At 37.9% G+C, this 19,816-nt stretch overlaps 1 protein-coding gene across 6 annotated transcripts in view; it reads right to left on the bottom strand.

The window, feature by feature from the left end:
- Positions 1–19,816, bottom strand: part of LOC118544892 (transcriptional regulator ATRX) — a 303,532-nt gene that overhangs the window by 111,050 nt on the left and 172,666 nt on the right. For all 6 annotated transcript variants that reach the window (XM_078064338.1, XM_078064341.1, XM_078064339.1 and 3 more), the window contains 2 exons: positions 10,254–10,395; positions 9,061–9,170 (listed from right to left, as the gene is read on the bottom strand). In XM_078064338.1, coding sequence (XP_077920464.1) covers positions 9,061–9,170; positions 10,254–10,395 — 252 coding nt within the window. The remainder of the gene's footprint in view (positions 1–9,060; positions 9,171–10,253; positions 10,396–19,816) is intronic.

Here is a 19,816-nt window from a genome sequence, read left to right as displayed (position 1 = left end):
TCAGGATCTCAGTTCAGTAGTAGTTGCAACACTTCTCATTTCACAAGCAGACCTCAGCACACCTAGTTAAAAGATGCCACATTCCGGCAAGAAATCAAACACTGCCCACAACAGACAAAGAGAGCCTGTGCAGACGGCTGCTGTGAAGGATAAAGCGGCCGGAACAAAACAACAAAGCACACGCAGCACCCATTGGAGACACTCCCACAAACACCAGACCCTAGGGAACAGGGGACACTATATGGCACGTCACTACAAGACCTTTTCTTCATAAGGCCATTACTCTAAAGAATAGGAGACTGAGCTCACTTTTCTAACACACAGAAACACACACAGAGACATAGACAAAATGAGAAGACAGAGAAATTTATCCCAAATGAAAGAACACAACAAGGCCACAACCACAGATCGAAGTGAAACAGATATAAGTAATATGCCTGATAAATAATTTAAAGGAATGATCATAAGGATACCTACTGGACTTGTGAAAAGAGAGGAAGACATGAGTGAGACCCTTAACAGAGAGATAAGAAATAACACAGCAGAGATAAAAGGCTCAATAAACGAAATGAGGGGTGCCTTGGTGGATCAGTCAGTTAAGTGAATCTCCCAGGGTCCTGGAACGGAGCCCCATGCTGGGCTCCTTGCTCAGTGGGGAGCTGGCTTCTCCCTCCACCTCCCCCCATGCTGTCTATCCCGCTCACTCTCAAATAAATAAATAAAATCTAAAAACGGCGGGGTGGGGCTCAATAAATGTAATGAAAAACAGGTTAGATGGAATGAACAGCAGGCTGGAAGAAGTGCAGAAACAAATTAATGACCTAGAAGACAGAGTAATGTAAAGTAATCAAACTAAACAAAAGAGAGAAAAAAAAATATTATGCAAAATGAGAAGAGACATAGGGAAATGACTCCATCAAACACAGTAACATTTTGTATTACAGGAATCCCAAAGGAAGATGACAGAGGGGTGCCTGGGTGTCTCAGTCGTTAAGTGTCTGCCTTCAGCTCGGGTCATGATCCCGGTGTCCTGGGATCAAGCCCCGCGTCAGGCTCCCTGCTCCACAGGAAGCCTGCTTCTCCCTCTCCCACTCCCCCTGCTTGTGTTCCCTCTCTCACTGTGTCTCTGTCAAATAAATAAATAAAATCTTAAAAAAAAAAAGATGACAGAGAAAAGAGGGCAGAAAATTTATTTGAAAAAGATAATAGCTGAAAACTTCCCTAATTTGGGAAAGGAAGCAGATATCCAAATCCAGGAAGCACAGAGAACTCCCAACAAAGTCAACAAAAGCAGACACATACCAAGACATACTGTAATTAAATTGACAAAATATAGTGGAAAAAATTTTTAAAGCACTAAGACAAAAGAAGAAAGTAACATAAAACCCATAAGGCTACCAGCAGCCTTAAAAGCTGAAACTTTGCAGGCAAGGAGAAAGTGGCATGATATATTCAAAGTGCTGAATGGGAAAAATGTGTGACCAAGAATACTCTATCCAGAAAGACTATCATTCAAAATAGAAGGAGAAATAAAGAGTTTACCATACATAGAAAAACTAATGTAGCAAGAAATATTAAAGGAGACTCAGTCGAAAGGAGAGACCAAAAGGATTAAAAATAAATGTTTCTGTAAAAAATCAATAAAGGAACAAATAAAAGGATGTAAAATATGACACCATATACTGAAAACATGTGGAAGAGAGGAGTAAAGAACGGGCTCGAACTTAAACGACCGTCAACTTAATACAGACTGCTATATGCAGAAGTTATATAAAACCCTAATGGTAACCATATATCAAAAACCACTAATAAACATGCAAAGAATAAAGAGAAAGAAATCCAAATATATCACTAAAGAAAATCAGCAAAACATGGAAGAGAAAAAGACAAGAAAGAATCAAAGAAAATCTTCAGAAACAACCACAAAATGAATAATAAAATGACACTAAATACGTAACTATCAATAATTACTTTGAATGTAACTGGACTAAGTGCTCCCAAAAAAGACATAGGGTGACAGAATGGATAAAAAAAAACAAAAAGACCCATCCATATGCTACCTATAACAAACCCATCTGAGACCTAAATGAACCTGATGATTAAAAGTGAAGGGATGGAGAAAACATCTATCACACAAATGGATGTCAAAAAAAAAAAAAAAAAAAAAGCCAGAATAGCAATACCTATATCAGACAAAACAGACTTTAAAACAAAGATGGAGCAAGGGACAAAGTAGGACACTATATAATCATAAAGGGAAAAATTTAAAAAGAAGATATAACAACCGTGAATATTTATGCACCCAACATGGGAGCACCCAAATACCTAAAACAATAAATAACAAACATAAAGGAATTGATAATAATACAATAATAGTGGGGATAGGGGTGTCTGGATGGCTCAGGCGGTTAAGCATTTACCTTTGGCCCAGGTTATAATCTCAGGGTCCTGGGATCAAGCTCCACATCAGGCTCCCTGCTCAACGGGGAGCCTGCTTCTCCCTCTCCCTCTATTGCTCCCCCCTGCTTGTGCTCTCTCTCAATAAATATCTTAAAAAAAGAAAAAATAATAGTGGAGATATTAACACCCCGCTTACATCAATGGACAGATCATCTAAACAGAAAACCAACAAGGAAACACTGCCTCTGAATGACACATTGGAACAGATGAATTTAACAGATCCATGCAGAACATTCCATCGTGAAACAGCAGAATACACATTCTTTTCAAGAGCATGAAACATTCTCCAGAATATGACATATTAGCCCAAAAAACAAGCCTCAACAAACTCAAGAAAACAGAATTCATACCATAAACCTTTTCTGACCAAAATGCTATTAAACTAGAAGTCAACCACAAGAAAAAATCTAGAAAATAACAAATACTTGGAAATTATATAACATACTATTAAACAATTAATGGGTCAATCAGGAAATAAAAGAAATAAAAAACTACATGAAAAACAAATGAAAATGAAAACACAATGACCAAAAACCCCTGAGATGGAACAAAATAGAAGCAAGAAGAATCTGAAATAAACAACCCATCCTTACACCTAAAGACGCTAGAAAAAGAGCAACAAACAAAACTAAAACAAGCAGAAGGGAGGCGATAATAAAAATTACAGCAGAAATAAATGATTCAGAAAATAAAAAAAACAATAGAAAAGATCAATGAAACAAGGAGCTGGTTCCTTAAAAAAAAGCTAGAAAATATATAAACCTCTAGCTAGACTGAGAAGTAAAAAAAGAGAAAGTACTCAAGTAAATAAAATTATAAATGAGAGAGGAGAAATAACAAATGACATTATAAAAATACAATTATAAGAGAATATTATGAAAAACTACATACTAAAAAAAATGGACAACCCAGAATGGATAAATTCCTAGAAAACTATAAACTGCCAAAACTGAAAAAGGAAGATATAGAAAATTCAATCACAACCATAACCAGCAAAGAAATTGAATCAGTAATCAAAAAAACCCTAACAAACTAAAGAGCAGGAAAAAAGGACTTCATAGGTGAATTCTACCAAACATTTAAAGAAGAATTAATACCTATTCTTCTTGAACTACTAAAAAATACAGAAAAGGAATAAAAACTTCCAAATTCACTCTATGAGGCCAGCATGACCCTGATTCCAAAAACAAAGAAATCACTAAAAAGGAGAACTACAGGCTAATATCCCTGGTAAACACTGATGTAAAAATGCTCAACAAAATGCTAGCGAACCAAATCCAACAATGCATTTCAAAAATCATACACCATGATCAATTGCAATTTATTCCTGGGCTGCAAGGGTCAGTCAATACTGGCAAATCAATCAATGTCATACATCACAACAATAGAAGAAAGGATAAATACCATATAATCATTTCAACAGAAGCAGAAAAAAGATTTGACAAACTACAACATTCATTCATGATAAAAACCTCAACAAAGTAGATTTAGAGGAACCATACCTGAACATATGAAAGACTCCACCAAAAAACTGCTAGAACTGATAAACTCAGGGAAGTCACAGGACACAAAATCAACAAACAGAAATCTGTTGCATTTCTATACACCAATGATGAAGAGGCAGAAACAGAAATTAAGAAAACAATACCATTTACAATTGCACCAAAAGTATTAAGATACCTAGGAATAAACTTAACCAGAGGTGAAAGACCTGTACTCTGAAAAGTAAAAATACCGATGAAAGAAACTGAAGATGAAGAAATGTAAAGACATTCCATGTTCATGGATTGGAAGAACAAATATTGTTAAAATGTCTATACTACCCAAAGCAACATACACATTTAACACAATCCCTATCAAAATACCACCAGCATTTTTCACAGAGCTAGAACAAACAATCCTAAAATCTGTATGGACCACAAGGATCCCCAATAGCCAAAGTAATCTTTTCTGAAAAAAGAAAAGCAAAACATAAGTACACCTGGGTGGCTCAGTCGGTTGAGCATCCGACTCTTGGTTTCAGCTTGGGTCATGATCTCAAGGTCTTGGGATAGAGCTCCACGACAGGCTCCACACTCAACAGGGAGTCTGCTTGGGATTCTCTCCCCACCTCTCCCTATACCCCTCCCCCGCTCATGCACACTCTTACTCTTTCTAAAATAAATAAACAAACATTAAAAAAAAAAGAAAAGCATTATAATTCCAGACATGAAGGTTATATTATAAAGCTGTAGTAATCGAAATAGTATGGTACTGGCACAAAAATACACATAAAGTAATTGAACAGAATAGAAAACCCAGAAATAAACCCACAATTATATGGTGAATTAATCTTTGACAAACCAGGAAAGACTATCCAATGAGAAAAACACAGTCTCTTGAAGAAATGGTGTTGAGAAAACTGGACAGTGACATGCAAAAGAAAGAAATTGGACCACTTTCCTACACCACACAAAAAGATAAATTCAAAATGGATGAAAGACCTAAATGTGAGACCTAAACCCATAAAAATATTCGAAGAGAGCACAAGCAGTAGGTTCTCTGACATCGGCTGCAGGAACATGTTAAGAGATATGGCTCTGAGGCAAGGGAAACAAAAGCAAAAATAAACTATTGGTCTTCAACAAAATGGAAAGCTTCTGCAGAGCAAAGGAAACAATCAACCAAACTAAAAGGTAACCTTCAGAATCAGAGAAGGTATTTGCAAAGGACATATCTGATAAAGGGTTATGTATCCAAAATATATAAAGAACCTTTAAAACTCAACACCAAAAAAAATAAAATAAAATAATCCAGTTGAAAAATGTACACAAGATAAACACTTTTCCAAAGAAGATAAACAGATGGCCAACAGACACAGAAAAGATAAACATCACTCATCAACAAGGAAATGCAATCAAAACAACAATGAAATATAACCTTACCCCTGTCAGAATGGCTAAAGTCAAAAACACAAGATGAAGAAGTGTTGACAAAAATGTGGAAAAAAAGGAACCATCTTGCACTGTTGGTGGGAAAACAGAATGGAGATTCCTCAAAAAGTTAAAAATAGAACTGCCCTACAATCCAGCAATCACACTACTGGGTATTTACCCAAGGAATAGAAAAACACAAATTCAAAGGCATACATGTACACCTATGTTTAAAAAAGCATGATTTACAATATCCAAATATGGAAGCTGCCCAAGTGTCCATCCATAGATGAATGGATAAAGATGTGAGATACACACACACACACACACACACACACACAGAAGAATATTACTTAGCCATAAGTAAGAATGAAATCTTCTGATTTGCTACAACATGGACAGAGCTAGAGAGCAAAATGCTAACTGTAATAAGTCAGTCAGAGTAACAAAAATACCATAGGATTTCACTCATATGTGAAATTTAAGAAACAAAAAAAAATGAACAAAGGAAAAAAAAAAGAGAGACAAATCAAGAAACAGATCCTTAATTATAGAGAACAAACTGATGGTAACCAGAGGGGAGGGTGGTAAGGGGGTAGAATTAGTAGATGATGGGGATGAAGGGGTGCACTTGTCATAATGAGCCCTGGGTGATGTATGGAATTAGTGAATAACTATATTGTATACCTCAAACTAACATAACACTATACATTAACTGAATGGAATTAAAAACTTAAAAGCCAATGCAGGGGTAGTTCAATACCCACAAATCCATCAATGTGATATGCCACATTAATAAAAGAAAGCATAAGAACCATATCATCCTCTCAACAGATTCAGAAAAGGCATGGCAAAATACAGCATCCTTTCTTGATAAAAATCCTCAAGAAAGTAGGGAAAGATTGGAACCTACCTCAACATCATAAAGGCCATCCATGAAAGACTCACAGCTAATATCATCCTCAATGGGGACAAACTGAAGAGTTTCCCCCTAAGGATAGGAACATAACAGGGATTCCACTCTCACCACTATTGTTTAACATAGTACTGGAAATGCTAGCCTCAGCAATCAGACAACAAAAAGAAATAAAAGGCATCCACATCAGCAAGGAAGAAGGAAAACTTTCAGTCTTTGCAGACAACACAATACTCTGTAGAAAACCCAAAAGACTCCAACAAAAAATTGATAGAACTGATATACAAATTCAGCAGCGTCAATATATAAAATCAATTTACAGAATGCTGCTGCATGTCTATACACCAATAATTAAGCAGCAAAAAGAGAAATCAAGGAACTGATCCCATTTACGATTGCACCAAAAAAACATAAGACAACTAGGAATAGCCTAACCTCTTGTAAGAGCTTTGCACTCTGAAAACTACAGAACACTTATGAAAGAAATTGAAGTGGACACACAGAAACGGAAAAACATTCCATTCTCATGGATAGGAAGAACAAATATTGTCGAAATGTTTATACTACCGAAAGCAATCTACACATTTAATGCAATCCCTATCAAATTACCATTAGCATTTTTCACAGAGCTAGAACAAACAATCCTAAAATGTGTATGGAACCACAAGAGACCCCAAATAGCCAAAGCAATCTTGAAAAGGAAAAGCAAAGCTGGAGGCATCATGATTTCAGACTTCAGGCTGTATTACAAAGCTGTAATCATCAAGACAGTATGGTACTGGCCCAAAAACAGACACATAGAGGAATGGAACAGAAGAGAAAACCCAGAAATGGACCCACAACTATATGGTCAACTAATCTCTGACAAAGCAAAAAGGAATATCCAATGGAAAAAAGACAGTCTCTTCAACAAATGGTGCTGGGAAAAATGGACAGCAACATGCAAAAGAATGAAACTGGACAACTTTTTTCCACCATACACAAAAATAAATTTCAAATGGATGAAAGACCTAAATGTGAGACAGGAAACCATCACAGTCTTAGAGGAGAAAACAGGCAGCACCTCTTTGACCTCAGCCATAGCAACTTCTTACCAGACATGTCTACAGAGGTAAGGGAAACAAAAGCAAAAATGAACTACTGTGACTTCATCAAGATAAAAAGCTTCTGCACAGTGAAGGAAACAACAAAATTAAAAGGCAACCTACCAAATGGGAGAAGACACTTGCAAATGACATATTGGATAAAGGTCTAGCATCCAATATCTATAAAAAACTTATCAACCTGAACACCCAAAAAATAAATAATCCCGTTAAGAAATGGTGAGAAGACATGAACGGAGATTTCTCCAAAGAAGACATGAAAAAACGCTCATCATTTATCATCAGGGAAATACAAATCAAAACCACAATGAGATACCACCTCAAACGGGTCAGAATGGAGAAAATTAACAATCAGGAAACAACAGATGTTGGCGAGGATGCAGAGAAAGGGGAATGCTCTTACACTGTTGGTGGGAATGCAAACTGGTGCAGCCACTCTGGAAAACAGTATGGAGGTTCCTCAAAAAGTTAAAAATAGAACTACCCTACGACCCAGCAATTGTACTACTAGGTATTTATCCAATGGATAACAAAACTACTGTTCGAAGGGGCACATGCACCCCTATGTTTATAGCAACACTATCAACAATAGCCAAATTATGGAAAGAGCCCAAATGTCCATTAACCGATGAATGGATAATTAAGATATGGTAAATATATACAATAGAATATTACTCTGCCATCAAAAGAATGAAATGTTGCCACACTAGCAAGGACATGGATGGAACTAGAGTGAAATAAGCCAGTCAGAGAAAGACAAATACCAAATGACTTCACTCATATGTGGAATTTAAAAAGCAAAATAGATGAACATAGTGGAAGGGAAGGAAAAGAAACAGGATAAAGCCTGAGAGGCAGGCAAACCATAACAGAGTTAACTACAGAGGGTTGTTGGAAGGGAGGTGAGGTGGGGTTGGAAGATGGGCTAAATGGGTGATGGGCATTAAGGAGGGCACTCATTGTGATGAGCACTGGGTGTTATATGTAAGTGATGAATCACTAAATTTTACTCCTGAAACCAATACTACACTATATGTTAAGTAACTTGAATTTCAATAAAATCTGAGAACAAAAAAGAACCTTAAAAGCCAAGAAAATTGGTTAAAATGGTTAAAAAATAAAAAATAAGGTGTTCTGACTCACTCAATCTGTAATTATCTCATGGCTTAATATTACATATATATTTAAAAATATATATATTACATATATATTCACTAATGTCATCTCGGCTACAAGTCCTGCCAATCAGAAATTCAGTATTTTAATAATGAAAAATATTTTACATTCTCATTACTATAGGATCACAGACTATTAAAAATTGTAAGGAAGTTCATTTCCACCTCAGAATCTTTGCAGTTTTTACTGGCTATGCCTTGTAACCCCATTCCTTCACTTCATTAGGATCTCTGCTCATACATCACCTCCTTAAAGTTGCATTCCCTCTCTATTCTCTCTGAACACTTACTACCTGAAAGTACATATTTCTTATTTGATTAAAATCTCTCAACTGCACTACAATATAAGCTTCCTGAGAGAGGTATCTTGTTATTCTTGTTTACTGGCTGCTATATCTCCAGACCCTGTAACTCTGCCTGGGACACAGAATAGAATCCAATATATAATCTTGAAATCATGAATGCACAAGAACAGGATACCTTCATGTTCTTACCTGTAAAGTCTTACCAAGGCCCATGCAGTGTGCTAGAATGCATCCTGAACCTGGAGATTTCTTTGTTTTTTTTACAGATTCACAGCAGCAATCCCACATAAACTGAACACCTAAAAATGATAGCTTCATTAAATTAAATTTAAAGATCCAAGTTAAAAATCTTCCTTCATACACACATCAAAAACAACTAAAACTTCTAAGAAACAGAATTTTAAAATGAGATAAAGAATCTCATAATTATATATGAAATGCCCCCACCCTCAATAAGGTTAATTAGAAAAAAAAAAAGATAGTAAACTGAAGCATACAACAGGGCGACTTTCCTTCATTCATCTATTCTAGCACAGCAAACCTTCATTCCCTGGGACAATCTGAAGAAACATATGAATACTCTAATATAGAAATGTTATCTAAAATTTTATCTAATTTATAGATTCCTATCATATATTCTTTAAGGTTTATTGAGTTGATTAGGAAAACTACCCAGGAGATAATTTATTATTTCTCCTTTTATTCAATAGTAAAGACTAAACAAGAAAGGGGGCTCACTACCCAAGGAGCAGAATTGTAGAACTTCCCTTATGAATTCATTCACATACACACTCAAAACTGACTTACTGTTTCCACTTTAACAAAACAGAGAACACGGATAATTTGGTATCTTTCAAAATACCAATGTCAGAATATTATTAACAAACATACCTGAAAAAATGTTGAAATAGCATTTCCTAAAGAAGGCTTTTAGCTAACAGTGGTATCTCTCCCTACCCTGCAGCTGCCCTTAACCCAACCATTGCAGACTATATGAAACCCACTTGCTATATATACCCATTTATATGTGGCACTTATTTCCCCTCCTATAACAATTATTTTTTTTTGGCAATCATTCAATTGTTTCTCCTCATTTATTTATGAGCTCCGTAGCGGGCTGGGTTCACATTTGTTTTCCTCACCAATGTGCCTCTAGTGCTTAGCAGAATGCGAGGCACACAGGAGACACCAAATATTGGTACAATGTAATTAAAAATGCTTTAATCATGGGGCACCTGGCTCAGTTGGTTAGGCATCCGACTCTTGATTTAGGCTCTGGTCTTGATCTCAGGGTCATGAGTTCAAGCCCCACATTGAGCTCCATGCTGGGCAAGGAGCCTACTTAAAAAAAAAAATGCTTTAATCATATAATTGTTTCTTACCATCTACTTGATGTGGTTTCAATTTGATAACCATATTTCTATGAACCTGCACTAAAGGTTCTTTGGTTTCTTCATCTTCATCTAAAACCAACTTGGTTGTTATTGGACATTTGGTGGGTGAAGCATCTTCAATTTCTATCACCTACAAGAAAGGGAATTACAGTTAGCTAACTCATAGCAATCTTTCAAGCAATGGTGGAGTATTAGTATTACTAAGGCAAATTTTCCAAAATATAAACCCATCGACTTACACACCACACATCCAATATTTTGGTTCAATTAAGATCAGGACAGATCACAGGTTAACACATGTTTTCCAAAATTAATACTTGTACAAGACTTTGAACCACTATGGAAATATCAGTAATTAAGCTCATCAGTTCTCACCCAATATATGCCAACACACATGACAGGCAGAGCTGTGAGAAAACCAGTGCTCTAAAATAAACTATAATAGCACCCTACAAATTTTAATAGACCCATGGCTCCCAAACAAGGATGGTTCTATTTTTCTAGAAGACATCTGAAAATGTGCAAAGGCACTTAAGGTTGTCACAAAGACTGGTCAGGACTGGTATTTAATGTAGGCAGAGGGGAAAGTAAATACAGATGTTCAATAACGTAAAAGTCCCAAACAAGAACTGTTCCACCCAAAATGCCAAACGACTCCCACTGCAAAACAGCATAAATATGTGTTGTGAAAGGGAAAACCTTTTAGAAACATTGGTTTGAGAACCACGGGCTCAAAAAACATTACAAAAACATAAAATATCCTCTAATGCAAAAGGGAAACAATTATCTCAAGTTTCCTATTTAAGAAAAAACTTATATATACAAATGAATACATGTATGTGTATGCATTTTTTGCTGTCTTAACCCAATATCTATCCATTACATACTACACCCAAGAACTGCATAAGGTAGGTACAAATATTCCCATTTTACAAATAAAAAGAAGTGAAGGACACAGAAGTTAAATAACTTACACAAAGTCATACAACTCTTAAGTATTACAGCACTAAGATACCCAGAGGGTCAGACACTAGAGTCCTTGCTCTTAACCACTACACAGTACTACTTTAATAAAGGAAATGCTTGTATAAACAAACACTTTTATGATTCCATGAAAACCAATAAAGATTCATGATTTTGTTTTTTATAAGATTCACGATTTTAAAAATACAGACATCATGATATTTAAGGAATACATTTACCCAGTACTTTCTTATTTAGAACTGTAACTATGGATTACTTAATATTCACCATAGAAATTTTCAAATGTAAAAAAAAAATAGAATAGCATAATAAACCCGGTTCCCCATTATCCAGCTTCAAATATTATCAACTTCTGGTCAGTTTTTTTTTCACCGACAGCCTCCTACTCATTCTCCAACTCCAAAGATCCCACAAATGATTTTGAAGCAAACGTGAGAAAGCACAGAATTTCATCTGTAAATGTTTTTAAATGTCTCTTTAAAAGGATACTCTCTTTTTTAAACTGTAACTACATTATCATTATTTTTTTAATTTATTTATTTTAAGATTTTATTTATTTGACAGAGAGGAACACAGCGAAAGAGGGAACACAAGCAGGGGGAGTGGGAGAGGGAGAAGCAGGCTTCCCGCAGAGCAGAGAGCCTGATGCGGGGCTCGATCCCAGGACCCTGGGATCATGACCTGAGCCGAAGGCAGACGCTTAATGACTGAGCCACCCAGGCGCCCCTACATTATCATTACTGAATGTAAAAAAATTATGAGTCACAAATCTGTGATAAATTACCTGAGTAGATACTGCACTTACATAGAAGTGTAAATGATAGACAAATCAAGATTAATACTAGGTGACACCATGGTGGAGTATAAATACCATGGGCCATTTAGATCCAAACTCCATTTTAACAAGTTACTTAAACCCTCCAAGCTTCAGTTTTTTCACCTACAAACTGGGAAGGATTATAAACAGCCTTCATGGGGTTGTTGTGGAGATTAAATAAGACAATGCATGCAAAGTAACTGACATAGACTAAATATTCACTAAATTTTTATTGTATGCTAGCTTGGATGTGTACAAGCTTCATATTAATGGGGCAAATCCATTAATCAAAATGGAAAATTTCCTGGATGTCTTGTCCTTTTTGCAAGATGTAGCAGGCAGAATCATAAAAATGGTCCCTAAGATCCCATCCTCTGGTGTAAATATCCTGTACAGTCCGAAGCCGTTGAGGGTGGCTGAGATCTGTAATTATGATGGGTTTGACTTAATCAAAAAGAGGATTCTCCTAGGTGGGCCAGACCTAATCAAAATGAGCCCTTCAAAAGTGTAAGAAATGTTCTTTTACTAGTCTTGAAGCCAGCCATGTTGCAGAGAAATGTCTAGGAGCTAAGGATCTCAGTGCTACAACTACAAAAAACTGAATTCAGGGGCGCCTGGGTGGCTCAGTCGTTAAGCGTCTGCCTTCAGCTCAGGTCATGATCCCAGGGTCCTGGGATCGAGCCCCGCGTCGGGCTCCCTGCTCTGCGGGAAGCCTGCTTCTCCCTCTCCCACTCCCCCTGCTTGTGTTCCCTCTCTCGCTGTGTCTCTCTCTGTCAAATAAATAAATAAAATCTTTAAAAAAAAAAAAGGGGGGGGCGCCTGGGTGGCTCAGTCGTTAAGCGTCTGCCTTCAGCTCAGGTCATGATCCCAGGGTCCTGGGATTGAGCCCCGCATCGGGCTCCCTGCTCTGCGGGAAGCCTGCTTCTCCCTCTCCCACTCCCCCTGCTTGTGTTCCCTCTCTCACTGTGTCTCTCTCTGTCAAATAAATAAATAAAATCTTTAAAAAAAAAAACAAAAAACAAAAAACTGAATTCTGACCAAAAGAGAGATTAAAAAGGACAGAAAGTCTTATATGAAAATCTGAGCCCTGGCTAAAACCTTAATGTCTACTCAGTGAGACACTGAGCAGGTAACCCAGTAGAGCCATACTCAGTTAAGCCACTCTGAAATTCCTGACTTATAGGACTGAGACATAATAATATTGTCTTAAGAGGCTGTTTTTGATAATATTCTAACACATCACTAGAAAAATAATATACATCGCTGTAATTAAGACTTTGGAACCATATGTTCATTAGTGATTTGCATGATATTTTTTTTTATTAAGTACTGTCTTTGGATTGAGAATTAGTGAATCTTCATCCTAAATGTGGGAGGAGATAATTTACCTTTTTTATCATTTCATTTTTTTTTCACCATCATAAAGTGTACTCTTTATTCCTCGTCCCGTATTTCCCCCACACCCCTGCCCACCTCCCCTCTGGAAACCATCAGTTTGTTCTCTATAATTAAGAGTCTTGTTTCTTGGTTTGTCTCTCTTTTTTTCCTTTACTTATTTGTTCCTTAAATTTGGACAAAGGAGTGAGATCATATGGTATTTGTCTTTCTCTAGCTGACTTATTTTGATCAGCATTATACTCTCTATCTCTAGCCACGTCGTTGCAAATGGCAAGATTTCATTCTTTTTATGGCTAAATAATATTCCATGCGTATATGTAACACTTTTTCTTATCCATTCATCTATCGATGGACACTTGAGCTGCTTCCATAGTTTGGCTACTGCAAATAATGCTGCAACAAACACAGTGGTGCATGTATCCCTCTGAATTAGTGCTTTTATATTTTGGGGGTAAATACCCAGTAGTGTGATTCCTGGATCATAGGGTAGTACTATTTTTAATTTTTTGAGGAACTTCCATACTGTTTCCCAAAATGGCTTCACCAATTTCCATTCCCACCAACAGTGCAAGGGGGTTCATTTTCTCCACAGCCTTGCCAACACTTTGTTTCTTGGGGTTTTCATTTTAGCCATTCTGACAGGTGTGAGGTGGTATTTCAATGTAGCTTTGACGTACATTTTCCTGATGATCAGTGATGTTGGGCATATTATAATGTAAAGTTGTTGAATCACTACACTGTACACCTGAAATAACTAAAATACTGTGTGTTAACTATACTTAAATAAAAAAACAAATAAAAATACAAAAGGGATTTAACAATAGTATTAGCATACAGAATAATTAACAAACATGAAGGTGACAACTGAAATTACAAACCTATGGAGCAGAAAGAAAAAAGAATAAAGAAAAATGAAAGACTAAGGGACTTGTGGGACACGATCAAGTGCACCAACATATACATTATGAGAGTCAAAGACGACAATGAAAAAGGGGCTGAAAGATTATTTGAGGAAACACTGGCCCAAAACTCCACAAAAGTGAGTAATGACCAGAACCTACAAATCCAAGGAATGCAACAAATCAGAACTGAGATAAACTAAAAGAGACCCAGACTCAGCACATTATAATCAAAGCTTTGAAAGCCAAAGACAAAGAGAATCTTGAAAATAGCTAGAGAGAACCTGTCAGATACAGGGATCATCAATAACATTATCAGAGGCCGGACGGTAGTGTTGTAATAGTTTTTTAAGGTTTACTTATTTATTTTTTAGAGTGAGTGAGAGTGAGCAAGTACAAGGAGGAGGAACAGAGGGAGGGAAAGTCTTAAACAAACTGCATGTAGAGCATGGAGACCAATATGGGACTTGATTTCAAGACCCAGAGATGATGACCTGACCCGAAACCAAGAGTCAGATGTTTAACCGACTGTGCCACACAAGCACCCGGATAATATATTTTAAAGTCTTCAAATAAAATAACTGTCAGCTGAGAACTTCATAGCAAACAAAATATCCTTCAAAAAAGAAGGAGAAATTGAAACATTCCTAAACTGAGGGAGTTCATTACAACTAGACAAGGAATGCTAAAGGAAGGTGTTCAGGATAAAATGAAAGGATGCTATAGAGTAACTCAAAGATGTATGAATAAATAAATACCTATTGAAAAGATATATACGGGGCAAATATAAAACCCACTATTATTATAATTTTGGTTTGTAACTCTAGGTTTGCTCTCTATGCATTTAAAAGACAAAAGCATTTAAAATGTAACGAAAAATATATGTTATTGGGCAAAAAGGGTATAGAAATGTAATTTCTGACTTGAATAATACACAGGGGGAATGAAGCTTTAGAAACCTACAGTTTTGGCTTTCAACAAAAACTCTGGCATCCCAGGATATAAAACATAGATTACGGGGGGGCGGGAAGATGGCGGAGGAGTAGGGGACCCTATTTCAGCTGGTCCCTGAAATTGAGGGGGATATCTACCAGACCACTCTGAACACCCACGAAACCAGCCTGAAATGTAAGAAGATCTGGATCTCTACAAACAGAATATCGTAGGCGGTTGCTTTTGAGGTACGAAGCGGAGAGCCGTGATTCGGTGGGCAGATATCGGAGGATAAACGACAGCGGGAAGATGCCTGGCCGTGGTGATCCCACACCGGTGGTGAGAGAGAGCCTCGCCCGCTGCGGACGGGGCACAGAATCGCAGACCGGTAGAGTCGGGAAAGGACTTTAGGGCAGCCCCCGGGGTGGAAAACCAGACCGGCGGGGTCGCGCGCACGCGAACTGCAGCCCCCCAGACAGAAACCCGGACGGACAGTCGCGCGCACGTGAACTGCAGCCTCTGAGAAGGAAACCCGGTGCACCGAGGTCACGCCAGTGAACTACAACCCCCGGGATGGAAACCCCAAGTGGTGGAGGCGCGCGCGCGCGCGAACTGGGAGCAACTGGCAGTTTTAGAAGCACAAAGGACAGAGACGTGCCCCGACCTGGAGGCAGGACTGGGAGCGCAGCGGAGGGGCACACAACACAGGACGCTGCAGTTTATAGCAGCACGGACAGAAACAGAGACACTGTGGCCTGGAGAGTTCACTGAAGAACAGACTGCGGTCTCTCTGCTCTGAGGCAGAGGGTTGGAAACGGTCTCTTCTGCTCTGACTCATGAAAGAGACGGGGAAAGCCGCCAGGGAAAGGCACCAGAGAACAAAAGCTCCAAAAAACTGGTTCCCACTGAGCCCATCCGCCGCCACAAGGGCGCAGAGCAACTCCGCCCAAACAGGGTTGCCTGAGTAACAGTGCGGCAGGCCCCTCCCGCAGATGACAGGCTGGGAAAACAAGAGGCCAGCAACCCTAAGGTCCCAAGAAAACAGGTGCATCTTGCTTGGGTTCTGGTAAATAATTTGGACTATATACATTCCCTCAACCACCCATCAACAGAATGATTAGGAGGAGGAGCCCCCAAAACAGAAAAGACTCAGAGATTATGACTTATGTTGCATATTTACAAATGGATGCAGATATAACCAAAATGTTGGAGATGGAATTCAGGCTAGCAATTGTGAAGACAATGGCTAGAATGGAGAAATCAATGAATGGCAACATAGAGTCTCTAAGGGCAGAAATAAAAGGTGAATTGGCAGAACTTAAAAATGCTATCAATGAGATCCAATCCAATCTAGATAATCTAACAGCTGGGTAACTGAGGAAGAAGAGAGAATAAGCGACCTACAAGACAATATAATAGATAAAAAGGGAAAAGAGGAGGAAAGGGAAAAACAACTCAGAATACATAAAAATAGAATCAGAGAAATAAGTGACACCATGAAGCGTTCCAATGTTAGAATAATTGGAATCCCGGAGGAAGTGGAGAGGGAGAGAGAACTAGAAGATGTATTTGAGCAAATCTTAGCTAAGAACTTCCCTAATCTGGGGAAAGAAACAAACATTCGAGTCCTAGAGGCAGGGAGGACCCCTCCCAAGATCAAGGAAAACAGGCCAACACCCCGGCATGTAATAGTAAAACTCGCAAATCTTAGAAACAAGGAAACCATCTTAAGGGCAGTTAGGGGGAAGAGATTCCTTACGTACAGAGGGAGGAACATCAGAATAATGTCAGACCTATCCACAGAGACCTGGCAAGCCAGAAAGGCCTGGCAAGACATATTCAGGGTACTAAACGAGAAGACCATGCAGCCAAGAATACTTTATCCGGCAAGGCTTTCATTTAGAATGGATAGAGAGATGCAGAGCTTCCACGACCGGCAGAAGTTGAAAGAATATGTGACCACTAAGCCGGCCCTGCAAGAAATATTAAGGGGGGGTTCTATAAAAGGAGAAAGACCCCAAGAGTGATATACAACAGAAATTTACAGGGACAATCTATAAAAACAACGTCTTCACAGGCAACATGATGCTAATTAATTCACATCATTCAATAATCACTCTCAACGTGAATGGCCTAAACGCTCCCATAAAACGGCACAGGGTTACAGATTGGATAAAAAGACAGGACCCATCCATATGCTGTCTACAAGAGACTCATTTGGAACCTAAAGATACATCCAGACTGAAAGTGAGGGAAGGAGATAAATCTTCCATGCCAGCGGACCTCAAAAGAAAGTTGGGGTAGCAATTTTATATCAGACAACTTGGATTTTAAACTAAAGTCTGTAATTAGAGACACAGAAGGACACTATATCATTCTTAAAGGGTCTATCGAACAAGAAGATCTAACAATTGTAAATATCTATGCCCCCAACATGGGAACAGCCATCTACATAAGCCAACTGTTAACCAAAATAAAGAGTCATATTGATAACAATACATTAATTGTAGGAGACCTCAATACTAGACTCTCAGCAATGGACAGATCATCTAAGCAGAAAATCAACAAGGAAACAAGACCTTTGAAGGATACATTGGACCAGACAGACCTCATAGATATTTACAGAACATTCCACCCTAAAACAACAGAATACTCATTCTTCTCGAGCACACATGGAACTTTCTCCAGAATAGACCACATACTGGGTCACAAATCAGGTCTCAACCGATACCAAAAGATTGAGATTATTCCCTGCATATTCTCAGACCACAATGCTCTAAAACTGGAACTCAATCACAAGAAAAAATTTGGCAGAAATTCAAACACTTGGAACCTAAAGACCACTCTGCTCAAGAATGTTTGGGTCAACCAAGAAATCAAAGAAGAACTTAAACAATTCATGGAAATCAATGAGAACGAAAACACATCGGTCCAAAACCTATGGGACACTGCAAAGGCGGTCCTAAGGGGGAAATACATAGCCATCCAAGCCTCTCTCAAAGAAATAGAAAAATCCCGAATTCACCAACTAACTCTACACCTTAAAGAACTAGAGAAAAAGCAACAAACGATGCCTAAGCCATGCATTAGAAGAAAAATAATTAAAATAAGAGCAGAAATCAATGAATTAGAAACCAGAAACACAGTAGATCAGATCAATGAAACTAGAACTTGGTTCTTTGAAAGAATTAATAAGATTGATAAACCACTGGCCAGATTTATCCAAAAGAAAAGAGAAAGGACCCAAATTAATAAAATGATGAATGAAAGGGGAGAGATCACGACTAACACCAAGGAAATAGAAATAATTATTAGAAATTATTATCAACAACTCTATGCCAATAAACTGAGCAATCTGGATGAAATGGGGGCCTTCCTGGAAACCTATAAGCTGCAAAGACTGAAACAGGAAGAAATTGACAACCTGAATAGGCCAATAACCAGTAACGAGATTGAAGCAGTGATCAAAAACCTCCCAAAAAACAAGAGTCCATGGCATGATGGATTCCCTGGGGAATGCAACCAAACATTCAAAGAAGAAATAATACCTATTCCACTGAAGCTGTTTCAAAAAATAGAAACAGAAGGAAAACTTCCAAACTCATTCTATGAGGCCAGCATTAACTTAATCCCCAAACCACGCAAAGACCCCATCAAAAAGGAGAATTTCAGACCGATATCCCTGATGAATATAGATTCCAAAATCCTCAACAAACTCCTAGCTAATAGGATCCAACAATACAGTAAAAGGATCATCCACCACAACCAAGTGGGATTTATCCCCGGGATGCAAGGGTGGTCCAACATTCGCAAATCAATCAATGTGATAGAACACATTAATAAGAGGAGGGAGAAGAACCATAGGGTCCTCTCAATTGATGAAGAAAAAGCATTTGACAAAATACAACATCCTTTCCTGATTAAAACTCTCCAGAGTATAGGGATAGAGGGAACATTCCTCAAGCTCATAAAATCCATCTATGAAAAACCCACAGCAAATATCATCCTCAATGGAGAAAAGCTGAGAGCCTTTCCCTTAAGATCAGGAACACGTCAAGGGTGCCCACTCTCACCACTGTTGTTCAACATAGTACTAGAAGTTCTAGCAACAGCAATCAGACAACAAAAAGAAATAAAAGGTATTCAAATTGGCAAAGAACAAGTCAAACTCTCTCTTTTCACAGACAACATGACACTTTATGTGGAAAACCCAAAAGACTCCATCCCCAAATTACTAGAACTCATCTAGCAATTCAGTAATGTGGCAGGATACAAAATCAATGCACAGCAATCAGCTGCTTTTTTATACACTAACAACGCAACTGTAGAAAGAGAAATTAGAGAAATGATTCCATTTACAATAGCACCAAAAACCGTAAGATACCTCGGAATAAACCTAACCAAAGAGGTAAAGGATCTATACTCTAGGAACTACAGAACACTCATGAAAGAAATTGAAGAAGACACAAAAAGATGGAAAAATATTCCATGCTCATGGATCAGAAGAATAAACATTGTTA

Source organism: Halichoerus grypus, chromosome X (genome assembly GCF_964656455.1).
Source record: "Halichoerus grypus chromosome X, mHalGry1.hap1.1, whole genome shotgun sequence".
Lineage (NCBI taxonomy): Eukaryota > Metazoa > Chordata > Mammalia > Carnivora > Phocidae > Halichoerus > Halichoerus grypus.
The sequence above is the reverse complement of the archived record's forward strand: the minus strand, read 5'-3'. Positions and strand labels throughout refer to the sequence as shown.